The following is a 25271-nucleotide window of genomic DNA, read 5'->3' as shown; positions in this document are numbered from 1 at the left end:
GGCGGCTACTCCGGGGGGGGCCGTGTCCTGAGGAATGTGACCCTGATGAGGGTCCGGTGACGCCTGACCCAGGGAAGGGACAGGGGGTGAAGGACACGGACAAGGTCAGGTCCTGACGTCATTTCCTGTGGCCATCCCTCTGCGTAGGTTGTTCTGCCGGGGAGGTGCGGGGTGAGGGCGCCCTGGCGGGAGCCGTCCTGTCCCCCGCAGCCTTGACTGGCCCGGAGCCGCCCCCACCCCCACCCCTGGGCCCTGCTGGAGGACCCCGCCCCCGCGGGAGGGCCCTGTGTCACTCGGTCTTCACCGCCCCGGCAGACCCCTGAGGGGGGTGTTCCTGACCCCCGGGATGAGGACGCAGCTGTCTGCGGAGCTGGGCCTTTAGGAGGTCCAGCGAGGTCACCAGGTGGCCTGATGCGGCCGGTGTCCTGGTGAGAAGAGGAGGTGAGGGCACGGGGAGCAGACGCGTCTCCACGCCCAGGAGAGAGGCCGGGGAGGAGCTGGCCTGGGCACCCTGATCCGGGACGGCCCCCTCCAGCCTGGGGGACACTGGGTCCGTCGTTTCGGCCCCCGTCTGTGGTGGTTCTCACGACGGCCAAGCGAGGAAGCCGGCTGGTGTTCGAGCCACGTCTGCGTCTCGGCATGCCAGTGCGGGGGCTGGGCAGCTGCCCTCCCCACCCTGCCGTTCACCACCTGTGGTCGTAGCGGCGGCAGGAACAGGCCGGCATCTTTTCCCGCCTTTGGTGATGGGCGCGTAGACGTCTTGCTGACTGACCCATGAGGGACACTGAAAAGAAACTGTCAAGACCAAGGTGACGCCGGGGTTCTGCCCCTTCGAAGGTGCCCGCCTGCCCAAGCTGCCGGCTCTGGTGGCCGCCGTGCATGTGGACGGTGCCCAGGCTGAGGGTGCCCGTCCACGTGCGCTGCCGGACAGCGTGTGGACGGTGCCCAGGCTGAGGGTGCCCGTCCACGTGAGCTGCCGGACAGCGTGTGGACGGTGCCCAGGCTGAGGGTGCCCGTCCACGTGCGCTGCCGGACAGCGTGTGGACGGTGCCCAGGCTGAGGGTGCCCGTCCACGTGAGCTGCCGGACAGCGTGTGGACGGTGCCCAGGCTGAGGGCGCCCGTCCACGTGCGCTGCCGGACAGCGTGTGGACGGTGCCCAGGCTGAGGGTGCCCGTCCACGTGAGCTGCCGGACAGCGTGTGGACGGTGCCCAGGCTGAGGGTGCCCGTCCACGTGCGCTGCCGGACAGCGTGTGGGTCAGTTGCACGCCCTTCTAGAGAACAGGCGGAAGCTGTCATCATCCACGCTGTTTGTTCCCCGTGGTCCCGTCGGCCCCTGAACCACGGTTTTGCTCTGAGGCTTTATCTCCCCACAGTCGGTCGTGGTCCGAAAGTATGAGACAGGAAGTTCCAGAAGGAAATGATCTCTGAGCTGGAAAGTGTGCCTTGTCCCTCAGTCTGCCCAGGACACACTCGCCCATTGTCCAGTGTCTCCATGCTGTGGGCGCTCCCGCCGAGTCACCCCGGTTTACGCCGTGACGCCCAGAGCGAGTGGGTCGCTGGCATCCGTGTGCCCACGAGCAGCGAACTCCTTCAAGTGCGAAGTTGTGTACGTTCAGGGGGGAACGTGGCACGTCCAGGGTTCGGTACCGTCCGAGGTTTCAGGCATCCTCTGGGGGTCTTGGACCATGTCCCCCGTGGGTAAGGGGGGACCACTGTACGAATGAAGAAGCCACGTCCGTCATGCCCGTGGGGAGCTGAGCTATGATCACTCCCAGGACTTCGTCTCAGAGGTAAAGGGGACCCGCTCGGGCTGAGAGGCCGGCCCAGCCCTGGAGAAAGTGTCTCACGGCAGACCCAGCTCAGCCGGGGGTGTGCCCTGGCCGTGATGGGCAGGGCCGGGCACACCCCCAGTCACACACACTCACACCCACACGCACACAGGCCCACGCTGGGCTCAGTCACTCAGGTGCGAGGTCCCCTCTGCCCTGCCTTGTCCTGGCCGCCTGCTGGGTGGGGACAGGCTGCTGGTGCCAGTGGCCACGTCAGCAGGTGCGGCTGCTTTGTTTACGTTCGTCCTTGGTAACCGTGGCGGGGCCCCACATGGAGCCACGCACAGGCCATAAAGTGGTTTGGACCCGGCCTCTCGGGCCCTGGGGCCTTTCCCAGTCCCCAGTGGGTGCTGACTGCCTCCCTGCCTGCCCCCCTCGTCACCTCTCCTCCCCCCACCCCTCTCCCGGGGCTCCTGCCAAGAGAGGGTGCCGCTCCCACTCGGGGAGGCGCGTGGAGTTCAGACCTGGCGGAGTCCCCGCCTTCCTGGATCTGCCTGCGTGCAGGTCCCCCGGGACACGGTGCCCCAGACCCAGGATGACTCGGGGGGCCGAGCAGAGGGCCGGGGGAAGGACAGACTGCTGGGCCCGGCTGTGCCGGGAATCTGAGGGCGCCGGCTCCACTGGGTGTCTGCAGCCTCGGACGTAGAGACCGCTGTTGTCTTGGCCGGCAGGTGGCTCGGCTCCCACCTTCCCCACGTTTTCCTCGCGTGTTTATTCTGACGGGAGGACTTTCCTCAGGCGCTGGGGTTTGCGTTCATGTCAGCGCTCCTGCGGACAGGCAGGAGGGCCGCCGCTGAGCTGGGGACCCGGCACCCTGCCCAGGCCCCGCTCGCTGACCAGCCACAAGGTCCCTGCCGTCCGTGGCATCCACGTCCCGTCCCCTCCCTGAGACGTGTCCTTCTTGTCTGTCGCTCAGGAGCGGGCACCTGGTCAGGAGGGCGCAGTGGAATCGCGTGGGCGGCGAGGGCGTGGACTGGATGGGTGTGACCCGGCGCTGTGCGGCTTGGGGCTCTGGGGCACCCTGGGGCCAGGCCACCCCATCTGGCCGCAGGGGGCGGAGCAGGGTACAGGGTGCAGGACACGCCGGGCTTCTGCAGGCTCCTGGGGGCCGCTGTCTGTGTGACTCAGGTCCTGATCCTTCCATCTGTTCTCCCGACAAATGTGTTTCCAGACACTGAATCAAAAGAATAACTGATGGACTTGACTGTCAGGACGGTTTCAGATTTCCGGGAGAACTGACCGCGGGGGACAGAGTCCCCGACACCTGTCCCCACGGGTCAGCCGTCCTGTAAACGCGTGGTGGGCGTGTTCGGTACACACGAGCCGGCCTCGCAACCACGTTCATAACCAGGGCCGGGGTTCACGTGAGGTGGTCCAGGTCGGTTTTGGGGTGCGCACCCTGTGTGTTTGGGTGACTGTGACAGTGTGTGATGGCGTGTGCACTGTTCCCGTGGCACAGTGTTCGCTGGCCCGAAACATGCGCCGCTCTTCACCCCTCCTCCCCGCTCACCCTGGTCCCCTGGCGCCCCGATCTCTTCTGTCTCCGCAGCTGTCTCTTCGAGAAGGTCCTCCAGTCGGGACCCTCTGTACGTGGCCTTCTCAGACTGGCTTCTTTCTCTCAGTACCGGGCGTCCAGGGTTCCTCCGCGCATTTATTTTATTTACGCGTTTGCATTTCTTAATTGTTGAAAGTACGACGGATGTCCCCCTCTCCCCGCGTGAGCCCTCTGCCCGCCCCCACCCCTCCTGCGGTCCCCACACCAGTGTCCGTGTTCGTGGGCTGTGCCTGTGGGCACGTGAGCGCGTTGGGTCACACTCCCCATGTCTGTCCGTGGTTCGTGAGCTCATTTCTCTCGTGGCTGAAGGAGGCCTGTGGCCGAGCACGCGGAGGACGGCGGTTCCGGGGCAGGGGCTCTGCTCCCTCGTGTGGTCCCACAGCGTGTCCAGCACGGCAGCGCCGGGACGCCGTGGCCGAGGGTGCTGCGCGAGGGCGGGCGGCTCCACTGGCCACAGCGCCCTTGTCGGCTGCCGCGCCCTGTGCTTCTGGGTCACTCGTCCCAGAGTCTGTCCACGTGCTCTCCCCACACGTGGATCTGAGGACACGCGGCAGAGAGAGGTGCCCTGCTTTCCGGGAAGTGTCTGGGCGAGCCAGTCATGAAGCTAGCGGTTCTGGAGAGGGAGAGGGGGTGGCGTGTGTGCATGCGTGTGTGCTGGTGGGGAGGACGGGGTCCAGCAGAGAGTGCCCCTGCCCCAGAAGAGATCGCAGGTCAGAATCCTGGGGCAGCCACACTAGGTCCCAGACAAGTGAGTGACCGTGTGTCAAGTTCCCTGAGGAACTTGCTAAATAAGCCAAGGAGTATAAATAGCGCCCACGGCCGGAGCCAAGGTCATGCTACCGCCCACAGCAGCCCACAGGACAGTTAGTCAGACCGGGGGTTTCCGCCCTGCACCCTGCGGCGGGCTGGGGGGGTCGCAGACGTCGGGGAGGAGCCAGGGGCTTCCTCTCCGACAGCCCAGCTGTCCCTGCGCGGAGCCTGCCTGTGCCACCTCCCTGCTGAGCGGCCCATGTCCCCTCCCCTCAGCTCTTAGAGGGGGGGCCGGGCCCAGAGCCACGAAAGGCAGAGGCCCCATGAAAGCCCGGGCTCCACCGGGTGGGCTGGGACCTGCGGTCTCTCTCTCTGCCGGTCGGTAGACCTGGTGCCTGTCGCATGCCTGTTGGGAATCGAGCAGGGTGACCCGACATCGCGCTTCTTTCCTGATGTGCCCTTGGTTCTGCAGAGGACCACGGGTCCGAGGGGCTGCTGCCCACTCCCCCTGCACAGGTCTCAGGCCGGGAACAGGATGACCACCCCGACGGCCACGTTGAGACTGTGCTCAGCGCTGTGTGGAAACGGCTGGAAGAGATGGTCCCTGTGTGGGACGGAAGGTCTGGCGGTGGCTCTGAGCCTGGGGCACCAGGACACCCTGGCAGGGCCCCGCCTCCTTCCTCACGCGGCGCAGCGGGGCCGGCTTCCCTGGTTCCACGGCCAAACCTGGGGTCCAGCGGTCTCGGAAATGGAAGATGAAGTTCTGTGTGTTGAGCGGGGGGCCTTTCCCTTGGGGGCTCCCTGGTTTCATCACATCGTCTAAGGCGTGAACTTTACACTGGTCAGGGCCAGTCTCAGCTTTAGGGTCTCGTTGGTCATCACGCTGCGTTTTTCTGAGGCCCCACCTGCTGACCGTGTGTCTCCCCCTGTGAGCAAGTCCACCTGGGGCAGCTGAGCCCTGGCTTCCCCTCCGGCCCCGTGGGGGCTGCCGGACGCCGCTGTCTGCTGTGCCCGCCTCGGAGTGTGCGGCTCCCTCCTGGCCCCGCCCCCGCCCGCCGCCCGCACACTTTGCGGGAACCGCCGGGGACTGAGCCCAGCGCCTGTCTGTGCAGTGAAGGGGCCGCGCGCCCGTGTTCCGTGTGGTGGAGCAAGGGGACACCCCTGTGCTGATGCGGCGGCTCTGGGACAGGAAGCTGGACAGATGCCACCTTCTGTCAGACAGAAGTGACCTTGGTGGCTGCTCTGCTTGACTTGTTGGGTGTTTCCCTGGCCGTGTCCCTCTGGTGTTTCCTTTTCCACCCACTGGAGATGGTGGTGAAGTCTGAGTGACTCAGGGGCTGCGTGCACTTTGGGACAACGGGACACTGACCACCGTCCCTTCCTGTTGCAGTGGGAGGTGACTCCCTGTGTGGGGAGGAACAGGGGTGCCCGCTGCCCCTCCAGGGCGTGTCGGGTTGTCCCCCACTTCCCGGAGGGACGTGCCCCCTGCCCTTGGCCCTGGTTCGCTGTGCACAGAATTCAGTCAGGTGGGGGTTCGCTGCCGTCCTGGGTCCCGTCTCTGTTGGCTGAGCCCCGTTTCCCCTGCAGAGCCCAGGGCTGCCTCCAGGCTGCCGTCCTGAACCGGGCGTGTCATCTCCCTCGGGGCGGCCGGAGGAGTGAGCAGCAGGACAGGTGTGAGCAGCCAGCTGGCTAGCCCCCCCCCCAGGGCCGCCCCGCCCCTGCCCCCCCCATTCCGTCAGGGCAGAAAGCACAGAGGTCTTTTCCCCTCCTGGCCCTGCGTTGGCTGAGAACCTTCCAGCACCCTGGGCCCGGCATTTTGGCAAAATGCATGACAACCACACCCCAGATGTGACCTTGGGACTCACTGGTTTGGGCGGGTCCAGGCCCGGCCATCTCTGTTTCCATTTCTGATTCTCTGTTCCCTCCACGGGCACCTGTTCTGTGTCAGGCAGTTGCCCAGAGGGTCCCCTGAGCCCACCTGCTGAGCCAGGAAGGGTGCAGGGCTGACGGTGAGGTGACTCCAAGGTCTCCCCACGGAGACAGCAGGCGGGCGGCTGCTCCTAAGAGGTGTGGGGCTGACGTGGCCGGGCCGTCCTGACCGCAGCCTGTGCGCAGGGGAAGCCAGTGGTTGTCGCCAAGGACCTCGGACCCAGGCCTGAGTCAGCCATGTCGGGGCCGTGGCTCCCGGTGGCTGTGGCGTGGATGCCGTGGTTAGAAAGATGGGACAGCTGGTGGCCAAGCGCCTGCTTGTCACACACGTGGCTGCCATGGCATCACTGCTTCTTGGCGACTGATGGAGATGTGCAGAGCGGTGTGTCCTGAGGGCAGTGAAGGCCTCCAGCCCTGTGGTCTCCGCGGCCGCGGGAGAACCATCTGGTGGGTTCTGGAGCGTGCTGTCTCCTCACGGGGACCACGCCCCCGACAGCCGCTGGGGCCCGATCCTCACCCTCCTCTGCAGGTGCCAAGAAGCTGATGGAGGGAGCCCGGGGTTGGCGGGCGCTGGAGGGCTGACCACTGCATATTTTCAGGACACGGGGGCTGACCCGGGCCTGAGCTGTCTGTCGCGTTCAGGGCACAGGGGTGTTTGTGTGTCTGTCTCCCCGTCCTTTCAGGCACCAGCCAGGACCTGGCTACGACCAGGGCACCAATGGACACTCGCTCCGGGTGCAGGAGGCTCTCGCTGGGTCACTGTCGGCTCCACTGTGTGGACACGCACACGGCCGGGGTTCCTGGCCACGGAGGCTGTGGGGGTGGCCAGCCTGGCGGAAGCGCTGTCTGGGAAGTTTGCTGTCTCCAGAGTGGTCTCTGTCCTTGAAGGAGGCTGAGTCCCCACTTCCGGTGGCCGCACTGGGGAGTGTGCAGGGCAGGGCCACTCGGCCTCGGACGCAGGTGCGAGCCCTCACCTGGCGGCCCGCGTGCGCACCTGACCGTTTTCCTGGGCCATTTGGCTTCTCGCTCTGGCGGGAGGCTGTCTAAGAACAGTTTCTGAAATCTGAGTCAGTGTTTCCTGAGCTTGTATGGCTCCACTTCCGCTGCTTAATTAAAGTGGGGACAGTGGTGGCCTCTGAAAGGGGACGCTAGGGTTCAAGTTACAGGGTCTGAGACCGAGTGTCCAAACTGAGTTCTGGTAGCTACCCCTTCGTGCACACGCGTGGTGTCTGTGCATGTGTGTACATGCACGCACGGTGCCTGTGTACACGCATGCATGGGCTGCATGCACGAACATGCACATGTAGGCACACAGTGCATGTGGGCCTGTTTATGTACACATGCATGCACATGTGCATGTACAGTGCATGTTGGCACATGCAGACACACAGTGCTACATGTATGCACAGGGTGCACGTGTACACACATGCACAGGGTGCACGTGTACATGCATGCACAGGGTGCACGTGTACATGCATGCACAGGGTGCACGTGTACACGTATGCATGGGTGTGTGTGTGTATAGGTGAGCACGTGCCTGCGTGCCCAGGATCCCATGGAGGACCCCTGCTCCAGGGCACTAGTGGAGAAGCTCTGTAAGGGTGGGGGCAGTGTGCTGAATGCACTGAGGTTGGAGAGGCAGGGACACACCACAGGTCACACCACTGGAAAAGGGGACAGGTGTGAAGCCAGAGCCGTGGTGCCGTCTTCCCTGGAGAGCCTGCCTTCCAGCACGTGGTGTCCCTGAAGGGCCCATGTTTGCTCAAGGACAGCCTTGGGCCGTTTCTTGGCTGCTGCCCCCGAGCGAGCGCCCACGTCGGCTGGTTGTGCGTCATCTCGGCGAGTGTTCACTGACGGGGCATCGCGGGCTCCATGCGCGGGGGAGGGGGCGTTTAGGAGAAGCTGAGGATGAGCAGGGGTGTGGACGCGGCTTGTTGCTCCTGAGGTCCCCTGCACGTGACACGGAGCCGAGCTGGCCCGAGGGCGCTCGAGTGGGCTGCGCTCCTGGGCTGGGGGCTGGGGGCATCACCTAGCTCCACCTCTCAGCTCCTCGTTTGCTGTGTTTTTGTCCATTCTCGGGGTCCTCTGTGGAGCCTGGGGATCTCAGGTACAGTTTGCGTTGGGGAGGAAGTGTGAAGGCAGAGTCCTGAACAAGCTGACTTCCCTCCCACGTGTCCCGTACGCGGGGCTTCTACGGAACGGAGCCGTCCGTCTGCAGGGAGAAGGGCGGGTGCGGCCACTTTTCTCAAACACGCAGCTGGCCCTTCGGCTGAGAAAAGGAAGCTGGTGGGCACAGGGCCGGAGCTTCCCTGACCCAGCGGATGCCCAGCACAGGGGCGGGGTGGTCACAGACTGCGCGGGTGACAGGTGTGAAGTGTGAGGACATGGGAGGGTGCTCTTGGGAAGCGTTAGGAGTGGCCGTGGGGTGTGACCTGGCATGTGGGCCAGGCAGGGTGAGGACTGCAGCACCCAGGCCCTCGGGCAAAAGCCTGCAAAGCCCTCGGCGCTGACCAATGGGCCTGGATCGGCCTGAAGCCAGGGACCCTGTTCCATTCTTCTAGGAAGGAGTGGGAGCCAGCTCCTGGGTCCCAGGTTCCAGGAAGGGCCCTGACCTTGGCCCCCGGCTGGGCCTGCTTCCAGGAAATCGGACACCTGTCCTGCCCTTTCTAACCACTGGCCAAACCTGGGCGCACAGTCTGCTTTGATCCACCAGCCCCTCCCACGCCTGCAATAACATCCGGCCTCGGGCCTTTGTCCGCTTTGGCGGTAAGAGTCGCCGGGACTTCTGGGAACGGCGGTGGTTGGAGACGCTGGCAGCGTGTGGTGTCCCTTCCCGGGAACTCAGTTGGCTCTCCTCACGTCTGACCTGCTGAGAAGGGAAAACCCCCGCAGACGAGAAAGGAATCCTCACCGTGCCCAGCCCCCGCAGCCAGGACTCCAGGCAGCCGCGGGCCCTGCAGGGGAGGCCTGTGGGACAGGGGCGTGCCAGCCTGGTGTCGGCTGGTACCAGGGGAGCTGGGAGCCTGGCTAATGGTTAACCTCACACGGCAGGTGCTCGCCCGGCTGAATGGCCCTTTCTGTTCCTGCCCTCCAGTCAGAGGCCGGTTCCTGGCACACTCACAACGTCGAGTGCCCGCCCCCCCGGCCGTGACCCTTGCATGGCCCTGGGGCTGCTCTAGTCCCTGGCAACCCTGGCGCGGGGGCCACCATGCCCGGCCCTGTGGGGTGACCCGAGTCAGCGTGTGCCCCGGAACAGGGCCTTAGGACGTGCTTTCCAGGGAGTGACTGTCCCCAGGTTGCAGGCAGCAGTCTGCAGGGCGCAGAGTGTGGCAGACACATGCTCAGGCGGCCCTGGAAGGCTGTGGTCACCCGTGCTCAGTAGTGGAGACAGCGGTGAGTACTTACTACGAATGCCTGGTCCGGGCACGGTCAGCACAGCCCAGGCCAGGCCAGGCCTCAGGCCAGCATGGCATTCAGGTGACCTGAGTGCCCTTTACCTGCAGGAGGGGCCCTGGTGAAAAATGCACACAGCAGCGTGCCCCCCACCAAAATAGAAGTCTCTGCTGACGAGTGCTGGCCCAGGCAGGGGTGGCCCTGCGCTCAGTCTGGGGGTCCAGGGTTCTGGGATCAGACTGCTTCCAGGGCCCTCCTAGGTCTCAGCCCTTCCACTTTCTCATTTCTAAGCGTGGGCCAGCGTGAGGCCTGTGGGGTCCTAGCCTCGTGGGGAAGTCTGTGTAGAGAACCAGGGGGCTGTGGCGGTTTCTCTCGGCAGGTCCCTGGGCGCTGTTGAGCTTTATGGAGGTCTCTTCCTGTGCAGGGGCCCGTGCTGGGCCGCAGCCTCAGGCCGCCGGCGCCTCACTTCTGAGAAACCGGTTGCCCGGCAGCTGGGGCCCGCGGCTGCTGTTCCGTCTTATTGATCCTCCTTGGCGTTTATAACAGGGTTATCTACAACACTCACTTTCGCTAGAGGATGAGGAAACAGTTTGGGAAAAAAGAAAGGAAGCTTTGTCCTTTGTGGACCCGAGTCCCGTTTGGAGACTCCGCTGGACAGAAAGACGAGGGCGGTCACCGGTTCCGGGCCTCGTGCGTTTCTGCCCACGGGCGTCTCCACCAGCCCCTGCCGGCTGCCCGGGAGCGTGGCGAGCACGCCGGCCCGGCCCTGCGTCTGGGATCAGGCCTCCGAGGGTAGACATGACCTGAATCTGGGGCAGCAGTGATCAGCTCTGTGACTTGGGGCCACGATGTTATTTTCTGTTCTGTACGGTAGACTTTCAGAGGTACTTAGAAGGAAAACCCGCAGCACTTCCTTCGCCCGGGAGCCGGGTCGTTCTGAAGCCTGTGACTAGGAGGAACCGGCAGGCACAGAACTCTTCTCGTGCTCACGTGCCTCGGGGTTGGCGTAGGGGGAGTCGCAGGGCATGACGAGTTCCGGCTGGCACATGCTGAGCAAGTACCCGAGTGAGAATCCGCCCAGTTTCAGATCCCTCTCAGCCGTGCCCCTCTGCCCCCTCCGCGGTGGCAGAGGAAGCTGGCAGTGTCACGGGGCCTACCGGAAGGACGCTGCCCTTGGCCGAGCCTGTGCCGACCTCGGTAGTCACAGCAAGCCCGGACCGTCCACAGCCACGGGAAACGGGGCCCAGAGCTCCTGACACAGCAGATCCCAGAGTGGGGGACTCTGCTGGGCCAAGGGCCCCGTCATTTTCAGATAAATTGCAAGAGGAGGAAGAACCTGTCCTGTTAATGAACTGAAGAGACAGATTAAGTAAACACTACATGACTTTCTTCGGGTCCTCATTCCAATAATCAGACTGTAAGAAAGGCAAACCAAAACAAAGCGGAAGACAGGCTGAGGCCCCCCAGGGAATCTCCCATCTTTAGGGCTCCAGGCTCCCCGAAGTGCGGCTTCCAGACTGTTGACATCTGGGAAGACCGGGTCTGCAGAGGGAAAACCTGCTGAGTTCATCAGCACGTGACAAAGATATGATACATTGTTTTCTAAAATGGCAACATTTGCTCCATAAAGCTTGTTTTAAAACCATCATTAAAGGGTTGTTTCCGACCAGCCAAGTGCATTCCTGCTGTTTCTCGGGAAACTCTTACACTGTCCTCCCAGATGGCTTGACTTTTTTTAACCTGGTTGATTGCGCGTGGGAAGAAGTTGGGGCCAATGGGCACACGTCCAGTGCAGATTTTGATTCATTGTAATGAAGAACTTTGGGGAAATTAGGAGCTAAAAATGGAGTTGGATGTGTATGAGGTAGTGAGCTCCCTGTCCTGGGGGCTATTCAAGCAGAGGCTGCCATTGTTGCTGCAGTGGTGTTTCCGAAGGTGCCTGGGAGATGGGGGACTGAGCGTGAGTGACAGTGAGGGTGCTTTATTGAGGCCAACGGCATATGTGGCGCAACAGGTTTTTAGTTCAAATGCAGCAGGTTGGGTCCGTGGTTCTCAGAGTGTGGTCCGGACCAACAGCCTTGGCGTTGAACCTGGAAGTTGGAGACACGAAGTCCCTGTCCCCACCCGGACCTGTTGATTCTGAAATTCTGGGATGGGGGGCAGACCTCCCTTTGCATAAGCCTCCTGGGTGCCAGGTGAAGTGTGGACACCCTGTTCTAGAAGGGGGTGTCTTCCTGGGCGGGGCCCCTGAGCCATCCTGGCGGTGTGGGGGTGAGCAGCCATGGGGACAGGAGGACGCGATGCTTCTCCCCGCTCCCGTGCGCTCGGCCGACCGCGGTCTTGTCCCCGCTCAGAGTGTGGGCCACATCCTTCCGAGTGTGTAGGAGACACACCGTGCTCCTCGGGACAGGCGTAAGCCGATGGAAATGGTGGGTGGAAACGTCTCTGGAGAACGTCTGCGTCATCAGAGGGGGTGTCGCGGTGCTGAGGTCCCCGTTCCTGGAGGCTTAGCTGCCGGCGATGGAGGAGGAGGCCTGGCCTGAGGAACCGGGTCGGGTACTCACCACCGCGACCGCGTGGAGCGTGGGGCATCCCTTTCCTGATTTTATCGTGACAGATTTGTGTGAGGACGTTAGAAGTGGGAAGTTTTCCAGATATTTCCGACGTGCACCAGAGATCAGGATGGTCACCCTGACTGGTGTGGCTCAGCGGTTAGAGCGTCGGCCCGCGGACCATGGAGTCACGGGCTCAGTTCCGGTCAAGGGCACAGACCTCGGTTGCGGTTCATCCCCGGCCCTGGTCGGGGTCCTGCAGGAGGCAGCCAGTCGATGTGTCCCTCTCACATCGATGTCTCTCTCGCTCCCCCCCTCCGTCCCCTCCTCCCACTCTATCTGGAGATAAATGGAAACATGTCCTCAGGTGAGGATGAAAGAAAAGAGATGGGGTGATCTATGGATTCATGCAGATTTGTTTGCAGATCAGCCCACGTGCCACCGTGCATTTGTGATCCCCAAATCAGCGCTCCTGCACTTCGAGGTCACCAGCTCTGCACCCCCCTCCTTCAGCTCTCAGACCAATAGTGAGCAGGGGTCCGTTCTCAGGTGTGTTTAGTGCACTTTTATTTTTTTGTGCTTTTGGTCGGTGATTTCAGTGTTGAAAACGGCCCCAGGTGTGCTCGCGAGGCAAGATGTTGTCCTGTGTCACAGGGACTGTCGGACCACGAGGCTGTGGTTGATTAGGCATTGATTAGGTGCTGATTGATTTGGAATTGATTAGGTGTTGATTGATTAGGTGTTGATTAGATATTAGTTAGGGACTGGTTAGGTGTTGATTAGGTGTTGGTTAGGGATTAAGTATTGAGTAGGTGTTGATTAGGGATTGATTAGGTATTGGTTAGGGGTTGATTAGATGTTGATTGATGAAGGACTGGTTGGGTATTGGTTAGGGATTGAGTAGGTGTCTTTAGACTGTTCCATTGTTACCACCTAAGAACTGTCTTTTTCCTTGACTTGTCTGTCACGGGGGACAGACCCCAGCCCACTTTCTGACTGTGTCCCTTGGCCATGGTGGGCCGTTCTCATCCACACCAAGAGGCGTTGGCCGGCGCCGCGGTGGGGGGAGAGCTCAGGTCCTGAGTTCCGGCTCTGCCACTCACCAGCCGCGTGCCTGCGGGCGCCTGGCTCCCCTGCCTGGCCTGGTCCTCTGCTCCCTGTGGCAAAGTGGGGATGGGGTGGTGAGGGGTCCCAGCTCGGCTGCCGTGCGAGTCACGAGAGGCCGTGCAAGGACAGCCCTCGGCGTTTCTGTGGGCTGAGTGGCTGTGGGGTGCACGCTGTTAAAACCGGAATTACTTTCCTTATGACCACAAGACGAGGGTGACCGGTCTGCAGATCACAGCCCGTCAAGCCTGATGTTTCAGAGTGGTCAGGATTTGTGGGTGGTTGTTGAATGAACTATCAGTTAACTGCAGAATCCTGAAATGTGTTTCTTTCTGTTTAAACGTGAGCGTGTGTCTGAAACACACAGCCCTTGCCGTCTGGCTCGGAGGTGCCGATCCGCCGTCTGTGAGTTCGGTCCGTGGCTGGGCTTCCCCTGTCCTGCTTTTGCTGGGCGTGCACCCACAGTGAACCCTGCAGAATTCCCCGTCTGGGCTTCCTCAGGCTGTTTTGCAAGCACGGAGGCACGAGATCATCTGACCACATCCATCGGCGGTTTGCCTTTGGGTTCCAGTTGTCTCCAGACCCTGAGTTAGTCAGGAGCCCAGGGACGTGCGCCCTGCAGGCTCTCGGGGTTCGGGGTCTATGCTCGCGGCAACAACAGGGCTTTCTCTCCGGCTCCCATGCCGTGGGCTCGCAGTGTTTCGTCAGACTCTGGCAGCGGCCCACAGGCCCGGCGTAAGCAGGTCTGGGAGCAGGCTCCGGGGTTCTTGGTTGTGCTCCAGGGCAGAGAGGAAGCTGAGCAGGGCTGGGGAGCGTGGCCACTGGCTGCCAGTGTCCAGTGAGCGGGCTGGACTCCGGCAGTGTTTTCCAGGACAGACGGACTGACCATCGGGGCAAGGCCAGCCGGCAGTTTCGCTGAGACCTTGTTTATTCGGTAAGAAACCAGGGCGAGGGGGAGCTGAACCCCAGTTGGCAGGTGGTCAGGATGGGCTGTCAGGTGGCTTCGCCGGAGGCCGGCTCACGCCTGTCTGTGCTTGACCGTGACCCCTCGCGGGGAGGCATCCAAGGCCACACTCGGTGTTCTCTCTCTGTCTCTCTGTCTCTGTCCTTCTCTGTCTCTGTGTCTCTCTCTCATTGCAAGTTTCCCAAATGTGGGGAATACGCTTCCGCACCCGCAGTGGTCTGTGCACAGGAGGTGCTGGGAAGACAGCGCCAAGGTCCGCGTGCTCCCGGGGCCCCCGCAGACGGTCTGTCTGACCCGTGGACAGCTCAGAGCTGGACCGACACTCCCGTCCTGTGTCTAGTTCGGAGTGGGTCCCCGGCCCACTTCGCGGAGCTGAAACTCACCTGACCCCGGAGCCTCAGAGCCGGTGTCCCGGGTCAGAGAGCAGCTGGCTCCCCGGGGCCCTGCTCTGCGGAGTCCAGGCTGCACAGGCAACCCCACTTCCTGCAGGGGGAGAGCGCATCTGTCCGCACCCGAGGCGCAGGTGTGCTGCCACGTGGGGGGGCCCGTGGCGATGGAGTTCATGTTTTCCACACATCCTGTGCATTCTGTCATTGGCCCAGCACTGACCTGGGGGCACCGATGACCTGTGGCCTGTCTTCTCTCCCTGCCCCCACTCTTTGGGACTTGGTTTCATAGCTACACACACACCTCAACCCTCTTCCACGCGGCCAAGACAGGTGTCTCCCTGGGAAGGGCTCGGACCCTCATACGGAGAAGGGCTGAGGGGACCGCTCGCCTTCAGGAGGGGCCCCAGTTTGAGCGCTGATGCGCAGTCCTGGGAAGCACAGCCTTCTTCCTGGGGGTCGGGGGCGGGGGTTCTTGCGAGGAGAATCCCAAAGCAGGTTACACCCCTAGGTGTCGTCCCCAGGCGGCCACTGAGGACGCAGGGACCGAGCCTTGTTCAGCGCCAGGGAAGGTGACATTCCCGCGGGGCGCGGCGCGGCGCTGTCGCGAGTTAGTTCGCCGAGGGGGACCCGGGGCAGAGCCAGGGAGAACCTCGCCTGCGTGGCTGACGGGGGTGTCTCGGGGTGTGGGAGGGTGGAGGTGGGTGAGTCCGACTTCGTTGTGTGTGTCTCTACTTTCTAAATTTTCTACATTAAAATAACTTGCTGGTCTGCACTTGTCAGATTGGGGAGCTGGGCGAGAACCTTCTCTGCAGACGGGGCTGGGAGGGGGAAGGGTGCACCATGGGGGCCCCTCCATCATCCCGCTGTGCACAGAGGTGAAGCCCGCTGTCCAGAGTCAAACGTCCTGTCTGGACTCTGAGGCTGACATGACAGTGACCTCGTGCCCCTCAGGAAGGCCCCCTTTCCTGACTGCTGGGCCTGGTCGGGGCTCAGGGGGTACAAGGCTGGTTCTGGGGGCTCCTCCTGGCAGCTGTTCGTTCTCTCTTAGCTTGACCTCTGGTGTCAAGTGACCGAGTCCCACAGCCTCACACAGGTGGGGGCACCCGTGAAGCTGCTGTTGCCCCACTCCCTGCCGGGTCCCAGCAGCGTACCCCTTTGTCTGCATCTCTGGGAGCAGGGAGCACGTGGTTTTGAGTGAGCGGAGGTTGGGTGCCCCCCCCCCGTCTCTGGTCCACACACTGCCTTGTCTCTGTCTGTTTCCTGGTTCTGAGTCAGTTACAAAGGACAGAGGAGGGGCGGGCGGGTGGACACCCGGTACCTGTCAGGCTCTGGGGTACAGGCTGAGCACCTGCCCTCCCGGGAAACTTCAACAGGTCTCTTTCCTGGGGAGACTTGGGGAGACAGGAGGCCGTGCGTGCCCCATTGCTGCACCAAGGAGGGCGGGCTGGGCCGGGCCGGCGTTCCGGTGCCCTGAGACCTCCCCACGGGGGCGGGCAGTTGCACCTGCGGCCACGTCAGGCCAGCGCAGGGAGGGGTGCTGGACGAGGCAGGGAAGGAGCGAGGCAGCAGGAGGGAAGCCGCTTCCGGAGAAGCCGCCGGGGGAGCCCCTTCCCAGCGCAGTGAGTTCTGTCCCCAGGTCCCCGCTGCAGTTGACCGCCCCTCCTCCACCCGCTCCTGTCTTTGCTCTGCTCAGGGGCCCCAGAAGTTCACTGGGTGCAGCCCCGCAGGTCCCTGCTGCCCCGCCAGGCTCCCTGGGCCGGCGGACGTGATTGCGAAAGCCCCAGGGACACAAACCCTGCCGTCTGCCTGCTCCTCTGCGTCACCAGCCGCCTCCTCCCATATGGCTCAGAACCCCCAGGCTCGGGGAACACGGAGGCGCAGATACGATCTCAGTCTGAGCGCACCTGGCTGCTGGAGGCACTCGGGACAGAATGATGTCGCTCCGTTTCCTGGCTTCAGCGGGTGGTTTTCTGGCTGTCGCTCTAGTCCCTGCCGTTCAGGGTGGGCAGTCCTGGCGTGAGCTCCTTACCGGGGTCTTGTTCCGGGAGGGACGCGCGTGTTGCTGGCCACCCGGCCTTGGAGAGTCCCCTCCGTCTGCTGTGGCTCTGGCTGTGGAATAGTGCGCCCAGCGGCCATGCGTGCAGCCTGGGTGCGGGGAGATCGAACCCAGGGCGTCCCCGCCTGGCACCCAGACGGCCACTCAGCTCATAGCTGGTGTCTGTTTAGCCGTGATGAATGGCCAGACGCCGCTGTTCCCAGCCCCGTACACGCGTCCTCTGTAGTCCTGTAACTGCCCCACTTTCCAGGGGAGCAGACCGAGTCCGGGCAGCTTGAGTGAACCCCAGGGTCAGACAGCCCCAGGCGCTGGGATTCCAGGATGTGGGCTGCGGGTGGTGAGTGAACAGACAGACTCACGCCTTCAGGTTTGTCAGCTGATCGTGGCTGGCTGTTCGTTCAGAAAAGGTTTCACGTCTATTTCCTGTGCACTGGCCGGAGGACACCGAAAGTGTGCAGAGGCCTTTCAGCCGATCTGCCCCTGAACCCACAGCCCGGCCCGGGCATGGGCTTCCTGCCACCAGCCCCAGGCAGGCCTGCCTCCTTGTCAGTCTGGCTGCAGTTACGCAACACACTCTCGTTCCTTCACGGAGCTGTTCCCACGGTGTCCCTGGCTGGTCGGCCTGTGGAGGGCACACCGCCCAGCGCCCCAGGAATCTGGTGTCCTCACTGCGTCCCCGGGTCTTGCCGAGATTCCCAGGATGGCTTCTGCGGAAGGCCTGTTTGTGCTTCTCACCCCGAAGCCAGAGGGCGGGGGAAGGCAGAGGGCCGGGGCCAGCCTTCCGTCCCTCAGGCCAGGGATCCGGGGCTGCCCTTCCCCAGGTGAGCAGAAGCCAGGGGGCCTGGCGGAGGTGGGGATTCCAGGAGACACGTCAGCGAGAACTCGTGTTGCCATAGCCGGGGCTCGGGGGGGCACAGCCGCTGAGACGCACCCCGTCACCGAGAAGTCCAGGTGCCATGGTGGGGAGCCAGGCTGTGGGGTGTGCGCGCTCCTGGAGCTGCTGATGCTCACTCACCACGTGGCTGTTCCGTGGACAGTTCTTCCTAAATGAGTCCCTGCCCACCCCTTAGTCCACAGATCCCGTACGTTACAACCTTTTCATTCTGCTTCTGTGAGAAGGCGAGTCCATCTAAGCCCCTCGGGTACTTTGTCACCCTGAAAAGCAAAGCTAACTAGGCGTTTATTACTGAGTCGTGTAAACGGTATCCCTGGGCCTCCTGAAAGGCCAGACCATCCCTCCGACACGGGGCGGTGGGGCTGTTCCTCCCTCTGTCCTGCAGATCGGCTTCTGCCGGAGCCGAGCTGCCTGCCGGAGCCGGGCTGCCTGCCGGAGCCGGGCAGGCGGAGTCTCCCCAGGGGACGCAGCACTTAGACAGGAACCCACACAGCAGGCGTCTCTGTGCCGCTAAGGTCTGTGTGTGAAGAAGACACGGTCGTCGGGACGTGTACATGGGGCAGGGGATCGGGGCCCCTTGCCGAGGAGATGCTGTTTGAGCTGAGACCTTGAGGGTCAATAAGAGTCAACCTGGTGAGGGTTGCCCAGGTGGGTGGGGTCACTCAGGCCCCGCATGGCATGTGCAAAGGCCCCGGGGCAGGAGGGATTGGACTGTGCTACAGGAATCAGAGGAGGGCCGAGGGGAGGGGCTGGTTCACCCAGGGCCTCGTGGGCCAGGCCAAGTCCCTGCCCCTCACTCGGCAGTGGACGTGGGCACTGCCGTGGCATCGGCCCTGGCACAGGTGTAACGCGCTGCCTGTGAGTGCACTTCCAGCTCCCCTCTGCCTGCAGGGTGCGCCCATGTCAGGCCCGCATGTGCGTGTGTGCACATGTGTGTGCATGCATGCATATGTGTGTGTGCGTGTGCGTGTGCATGCTTGCATGTGTATGCGCAGATGCTTGTGCGTATGTGTGCATGTGCGTGTGTGCGTGTGTTGTCAGGACAAAGCACCCCCGTCCCCTGGCACGTGACACTGCCCACTGAGTGGCCCTCGTCAGGCTCGCGTGGCATCTGCCCCGTCTCTGGGTGCCCAGAGGTCACAGGTGGCACAGACCCGTGAGGCCTTCCCTCCGTGTGGGCCTCGCCAAGGAGGCTGCATGGCTTCTAGCCAGTGTCGTGGCCGCGTCTGCCCGCCGCCCCCCGGCTGGAGTGAGTGGAGCTCTTGTTACTTGTGCTGGACAGAGGCCTGGAGTCGCCGGACAGCCGGGCTGCCCATCGCGTGCTCCCGCGCGGCCAGCGCCTGTGTGGACACCAGCCCTCCCGCGGGCCTGCCTCCCCGGAGGTCAGAGCTCCCCCGGCAGACACCTGGGCAGTGTCCCCGAGTGCTCAGCGCTGCTCTGGCTCATGGGCCTGTGGGACGGGCCCTCTGCAGGGCGGCCGCGGCGGGACAGGACACCCCAGGCTCCCCACGCGAACGCGCCTTCCCTTCCCGCCTGCGTGGTCCCCACGTGACATAGGGACTGTGATCCCCGCTCTGGAAAGACGAGGGTCACAGGCTGGGGACTGACAGGCTGGGTTTGGACCAGAGACTAAGGGGAACCAGGCCTCTGTGCAAAGGCGCCCTGCCCACCCCGTCAGCCCCGCCCCCATTCAGCCCCGCCCCCATTCAGCCCCGCCCCGTCGGCCCCGCCCCCGCCCCAGGGTAGCGCGCTAGGGAGCCAGCTCTGGGTTCCTTCTCTGTTAAGGAAGGTGGTTGTGTTGTCGCCCAGACCTCAAGGGGCCCCTGTCCTCTGACAACCCTGCAAGTCCGAGGGCTTGTAAGAAGCAGCAGGGACGGACACGCGGGCGGGGCGCTGCGGGGAGCTCGTCTGCCGAGCCCCTGCCCGGTGCTTCTCCCTCCACTTACGGAGGTGAGCTGCGTTCTGGGTAGAAAGGAAAAGCAGATGCGTGTAGAAGAAACAATGTCACAGAACAGCCCAGGGAGTCCGGACAGTCATCCAGGCGTGCGCGTGAGCATGTGCAGGTCGCCGCTTCACGGTGGAGCGGCGCTGTGGCCGCCAGGCGCCACCTCTCGTGCCCACACCTCCGTCCACGCGCACGGCCATGCGGCGGGCTGCGTCCCAGGCTGCTGTCTGTCGCATGCAGGGAGCCCCAGTCCGGCCGACTGGCCCTTTCCCGGGAAATCCCTCAGGACACCTTCCGGGCGTCGCCGAGTCACACGCACCAGACCGGTTAAGTGCTTTGTGTTGGCGCTGACCAGCTGACCTCCGGACTGTGGAGTCCGTTCACGTTTCACCGATACTTTACAATAAACCTGTCTGTTTTCATCGGGGCTGTTCTCTTAGGCGGATCTCATTGGAGTTGGTCTCGTCTGAGCCGTTCCAGTTTGGGGAGGGTCTGGGGACAACCGGCTGAGTCATTGCAGAGCCCTGGCCACAGCCCAGGCCTGGGCACAGTGCCTGGGGCCGCAGGGAAGGTGGCCCCCGTCCTCGCAGGACCAGTGCTGGGCCCTGGGCTGGAGGCTCGCGGGGCCAGGTCTGTCCTTCCTGCAGAGCATGTCGTGGGGTTGGGCTCCGACCGCTGGTGGGTCCCCGTCAGGGCCCAGACATCTCGGCAGGGGAGACAGTAGAGGAAGCATTGGCCAGGTGCCCACGCGGACGACCGAGGGCCGGTGGGGGTGCGGCCAGGTCCTGCCTCGGTTTGGGGCTGAGATCCTGACCCTGCTGGCTGAGGAGCTGTGTTGCTGTGAGTTCAGGGAAGCGCCGGGCCTGGCGATCCCTGGAATTAGCCTCCCTGTCCCTTCGGAGGGACCCAGGTGAGGGCGGCTGTCGGGTCCACTGAGGCAGGCTCTGAGCATGCTGGGCACCGACCCAGCATCCTGTCGGCTGTGTGCCCGCCCGGCTGGTCCGCGAGCAGAGTCCTGGAGACGCAGTGCTGGGGGGGGGGGTGCTGCCCAGGGCAGGAGAGGAAGGAGCCGAGGGCCAGGACGGGCGCTCAGCTGTGGGCGTCTCCCGCCGCTGCCTGCAGCCCTCTGGCCCGGTTCCCCCGTGGGGTGGTCCTGAGAGAGTTGGGCCTGGTGCACAGGCCCAGCACACGGGGGCGGCATGCCCCCCGCCCGCCTTCCTGGGCATAGGCTTCAAGAAGACAAGTGGGTGTGGAATTCCCACCGGGTTCCTTCAAGTCACTGCCCACAGCATGATGACATTAACTGCTGATGATGACGGAGCCCCCCCCCCCATCCACAGAGACTCGCGTGCTGGGCACCTGGCCTGCGGGGGTCCTGCTGTTGGCTCACGGAACTCTGACCCGTGTGCCAGGGCTGATCCCCTGATAGAGCAGATGTCCTCGCAGTGACGAGAGGAGCCGGCATCACGGGTCGGGGCTGTCCCTTTAGGGTTGAACAGAGGAGCACCCCTCCCCCTCCCCCCTGGGGTGTGGGCATGCGGACCTGCAGGACGGGGCTGCAGCGTGACTGTGTCTTTGTTCCCAGGCCCCGGGGCGCGCCTCGCTGTCCGAGTCTCTCTGCTGTGACCGGCCGTCCAGGTGAGTGTCCATCACCGTGTGCTGCCGGGGGTTGGGGTCATGGTGCAGCCCCACAGATGAGGCCCGTCCACTCTGAGGCGTCTTCCTCTCTTTCTGGGTTTTCTAAGTAAATGTTCAAAGGTGACGTACAGCAGGTAAGGTCTGTGTCTGATGTGACCTCCCAGCACCAGAGGCCCCAGTCCCGGGAGCCTGTCTCTCGATGAGCGACTGCAGAGGCGTGGCGAGGAGCGGGTGCGGTTTCGGGGTGTCCCGGGCTGGCGCTGCCCCGTGCGGCTGCGTCTGTGCCCGTGTTCACAGGAGCTGCGGGGAGGGCACAGCCCGCGATCACGCGGGGACAGTCTCGGGGACCCTGGCTGCTGATTCCACACCAGGTCACAGACACTGGCTGGAAACTCCTTCGCGCCTGCCTGTCGTGGGCGAAGGAGGGAGAGCGTCCTGCTAATGGTTTGCATCCCGACGAGAACAGAGCACTTCAAGCAATACGTTTACGGTGTTAGATCACAGCAGCCTCGCCTCTCTGAGGTGTGACGGTGGCGCTGTAGCTGCTCCCACAGTGTCTGTATCGTCCCGAAACAAATGCTGAGTGTTTGCAAATGAAACGTGACGACATCTGGGGTTTCTCCGAGCACCGCGTGCAGGACGGGGTGCGCGGGGGGTGGGCCCCAGGGTCGGAATGTGCACACGGAGGGCTAAGACCATTCTGTAGGCCTCTGAATTCTCCCCGAAGGAAGAGGGAAACACGGGTAACCAGGGCTGTAGATACACGAACAGGGGCCACCAGCCCCACAGCTGGTGACCGTGATGTTGACAGATGGGAACCGCTGTCCCCAGATGTCCTGTGTCCCCTGAGGTTTCACTGCTGGCTGCCACTATCAGGCCGACCTCGCCACCTCTGCCCTGGACTTTCCCCTCACCCGAGACAGCACCCCGACTCGGGCCCCCAGCACAGCCCCAGTGCCGGGAGGTCTTGTCCTGCTGCCCCCACCTGCCAGCCCTCCCCTGCGCCCTCCCCTGCGCCCTCCCCCTGGCCGGAGGTGTTCCTGCCCTGCTCCCTCCCCCGGGTCCATCCTCCCACACCTGGGCCCTGTCTCAGGTGACAGCCGCCAGCTGTCCCTTCTCCTCGGGCCAGTGTCCCTCCCAGGTGCTGCCACTGAGGTCCTTCCCAGCCCTCCAGCCAGCAGGCCTCCTCCCTGGCCGGCGCCCTCCCCCCCCAGGCTGCCACCTGCAGACACAGAGACTAGCAGGCCCCTCCCAGCCTTGGGCTCTGCTCTAGCGCCCCTGCCTGATTCGCTGTCTCGGCGGCCTAGCGCTGACCCGGCAGCGAGGACCCGGCCCTCTGACCCTCACCTTCTGGGCGGCCTCCCTCTGCAGGTATCTGGTGTCCCCGGGCCCTGCACAGTGGTCCCGGCCACGACGGCGGGGGACACGGAGAGAGCGTGTCTGTGATGAGAGCACACTCAGAATGCAGACAGGGGTCCCCAAGCCCCTGTCTCCCGAGCCGTGGGAGCCCGTGAGCCACGTCCCCATGCTGTGTCTCCTGGTGTGGCCCGGTGCTGACCAGCCCTCTCTCTCCTAGGCCGGCAGCGCTGAGCCTCGCCATGGAGGACAGCCGCGAGCTGGACCTCACCTACGTCACCGAGCGCATCATTGCCGTGTCCTTCCCCGCGGGCTGCTCCGAGGAGTCCTACCTGCACAGCCTGCAGGAGGTGACGCGCATGCTGAGGTCCAAGCACGGGGACAACTACCTGGTGAGCAGAGCCAAGCGCAGGGACGGGGAGGGGCACCAAGCAGGGACAGGGAGGGGCACTGAGCGGGGATGGGGAGGGGCACCGGGATGGGGAGGGGCACCGAGCGGGGACGGGGAGGGGGGGAGGGGCACCGGGCGAGGACGGGGAGGGGCACCAGGCGGGGGGGGGGGGGGGGACGGGGAGGGGCACCGGGCGGGGACGGGGAGGGGCACCGGGCGGGGATGGGGAGGGACACCGAGTGGGGATGGGGAGGTGACCCCTCAACTAGGAGCAGTTTAGTGCTGGACCGGAGGGGCGCCCCTGGCTCCTGGTCCCCGAGGACCCACCGCCGCCCCCTGTTACAGGCAGGGAGAGCTGTGTGGATGCCCCTGGGGCCATCATACCCCGTCCTCAGTGTCCTGGGGCATCTTCCTTTCTCACAGAGGCCGTAGCGGCTCTGAGTCCCCTCCGCCACGGGCGGCTTGGGGCCTGGACAACAGGGTCTGGGGTTGGAGGTTTCACCTTCACTCTGGGTGGGGCCTCCCTGGGCCCAGAGACACCCCGTCCCCTGCAGACGGTCCCTCCCCTCAGTGGCCCCCTGCTGCCCCACCGGGTTTCTTCTGTCCAGGGGTACAGCCGGGTCCTCATCACCCTCGCTGGTCCCGCACACCTGCCTGGTGCTCGTGGGCCGGGCCCCCAGCCCGAGGCGAGACCCTCCCCTGCGAGTCCCCTTCCTCCTCAGGAGCCCGCCTCTTGGGGCGAGGACAGTCCCACAGGGTTGTGGGCCATTCTTTTGTATTTGTTTGATTTTACTTTTCTTCGGTGACAACGATACCCCTAAATGCTCCCCTCCTGTGCAGTCTGCTGTGACGCACAGGGCGGGCCTGTGTCCTCTCACCCTGGAGGCCTGTCTGACGGGCTCTTGTCCGCCGTTGCAGGTGCTGAACCTCTCGGGGAAGAGATGCGACCTCACGAAGCTGAACCCCAAGGTACGGCCCTTCGCCCCGTGTGTTCAGAGTCTGTGAAGCGTCTCGGGCCCGGACGCCCGGCCTTTCCCGACGGGGTTTGACAGGGTAGCAGGAACTGCTCGTGTCTGTGGGCTACTTTTATTTTTTTTTTGGTTAATCCTCACTTAGGGATATTTTTCCATTTATCTTCAGGTAGAGTGGAATAGAGGGAGGGAGGGAGGGGGGGGAGAGAGAGAGAAAAAAACACCCATATGACAGAGACACACCGATTGGTTGCCTCCCACACAACCCGACCAGGGCCGGGGGTCGAACCTGCAACCCAGGTATGTGCCCTTGACCAGAATTACACCTGAGACGCTCTAACCACTGAGACAGACAGGCAGGCCATGGGGGTGCTTTTTTAAAATTAAAATCATGTTCCTTTGAGCCCTGGCCGGTTTGGTTCAGCGGTTAGAGCGTTGGCCCACGGTCCAGAGAGACCCGGGTTCGGTTCCCGCTAAGGGCACGGACCTCGGTTACAGTTTGTCCCCGGCCCTGGCTGGGTCGTGTGGGTGACAGCCACTTGATGTGTCTCTCTCACATCGATGTTTCTCTCTCTCTTCCTCCCTCTCTCCTTCCTGCCTTATCTGAAGATAAATGCAAAAATGAAGTCCTTGGGTGAGGATGAAAAAAATAAAATTGTTTTTTGAAATAGTCACAGGCACACAGAAAATTGTGAAAGTAACCCTGTGCCTCGGGTCCTGGCTCCCAGCGGCTTCATCTGCATAACTAACAGAGACACGGAGCAGGAAGTCGGCTGGCGTCTCCATGGGCATGCCCACAGCCCTGTGCGCTCATGCGTGTGTGGTTCTCGGCCGTCTCGGCGTCGAGGACCCGCCAGAGCGCGGGACGTGTCCCCTCAGGGCTCCTTCTGCCCCTCCGTACAGCACGCTCCCTCCACCCACTGTCTATTTTTGTATTATTCTTTAATCCTTACCTGAGGGTATTTTCCCATCGATTTTTCAGACTGTGCGTGGGAAGGAGAGAGAGAGAGAGGGCGAGAGAAACATCCACGTGAGAGAGACACATCGACTGGCTGCCTCCCGCACCGCCCGACCAGGGCTGGGACGAACCGAAACCGAGGTGCAAGCCCTTGACTGGAATCGAACCTGCAGCTCTCTGGTCTGCGGGCTGATGCTCCAACTGCCGAGCCGCATGGGCCAGGGCTGTCGTTCTAATAGCAGAGACGTAGGGGACACGTTGAAGGTGGCTGCCGGGCCCTGTGTGCAGGTCGGAACACCTGTGGCCACAGAAGGACAGACAGTCATGCTGAGCTGTCTGTTTGCGGGCGGCCTGGCAGGACCCGGGCTCGACATAGGAGCAGTTCTGCTCTGCACGAGCCCGAGGCCTCAGGGACCTGTCGCAGCCTGAGAGCTGACGGGTTGTGGGAATGTTCCTGCTTCTTGGCCATTTTCTGGAAGTTTCCAGTATTTTACATGTTTCTGCTGCTTTTATAAGAAGAGCTCTGTCCCCCCCCCCCCTTAGACAGAGGAGTGACTCAGGGTGCCGGGAGCTCGGGTGCCGGTAGCTCAGGGT

General features: G+C 63.4%; 1 protein-coding gene across 1 annotated transcript in view; it reads left to right on the top strand.

Annotated features, from left to right (window-relative positions):
• TNS3 (tensin 3) overlaps positions 1 to 25271 on the top strand; it is a 123826-nt gene that overhangs the window by 36689 nt on the left and 61866 nt on the right. The window contains exons 4-6 of the mRNA XM_036247244.1: positions 20949 to 21001; positions 22578 to 22749; positions 23667 to 23717. Of these exons, the coding sequence (XP_036103137.1) occupies positions 22600 to 22749; positions 23667 to 23717 (201 nt within the window). The 5' untranslated portion in view covers positions 20949 to 21001; positions 22578 to 22599. The remainder of the gene's footprint in view (positions 1 to 20948; positions 21002 to 22577; positions 22750 to 23666; positions 23718 to 25271) is intronic.

This window comes from Molossus molossus, unplaced genomic scaffold, assembly GCF_014108415.1.
Source record: "Molossus molossus isolate mMolMol1 unplaced genomic scaffold, mMolMol1.p scaffold_m16_p_7, whole genome shotgun sequence".
NCBI lineage: Eukaryota > Metazoa > Chordata > Mammalia > Chiroptera > Molossidae > Molossus > Molossus molossus.
Note: the sequence above shows the minus strand (reverse complement) of the source record. Positions and strands in the feature narration are given on the sequence as shown.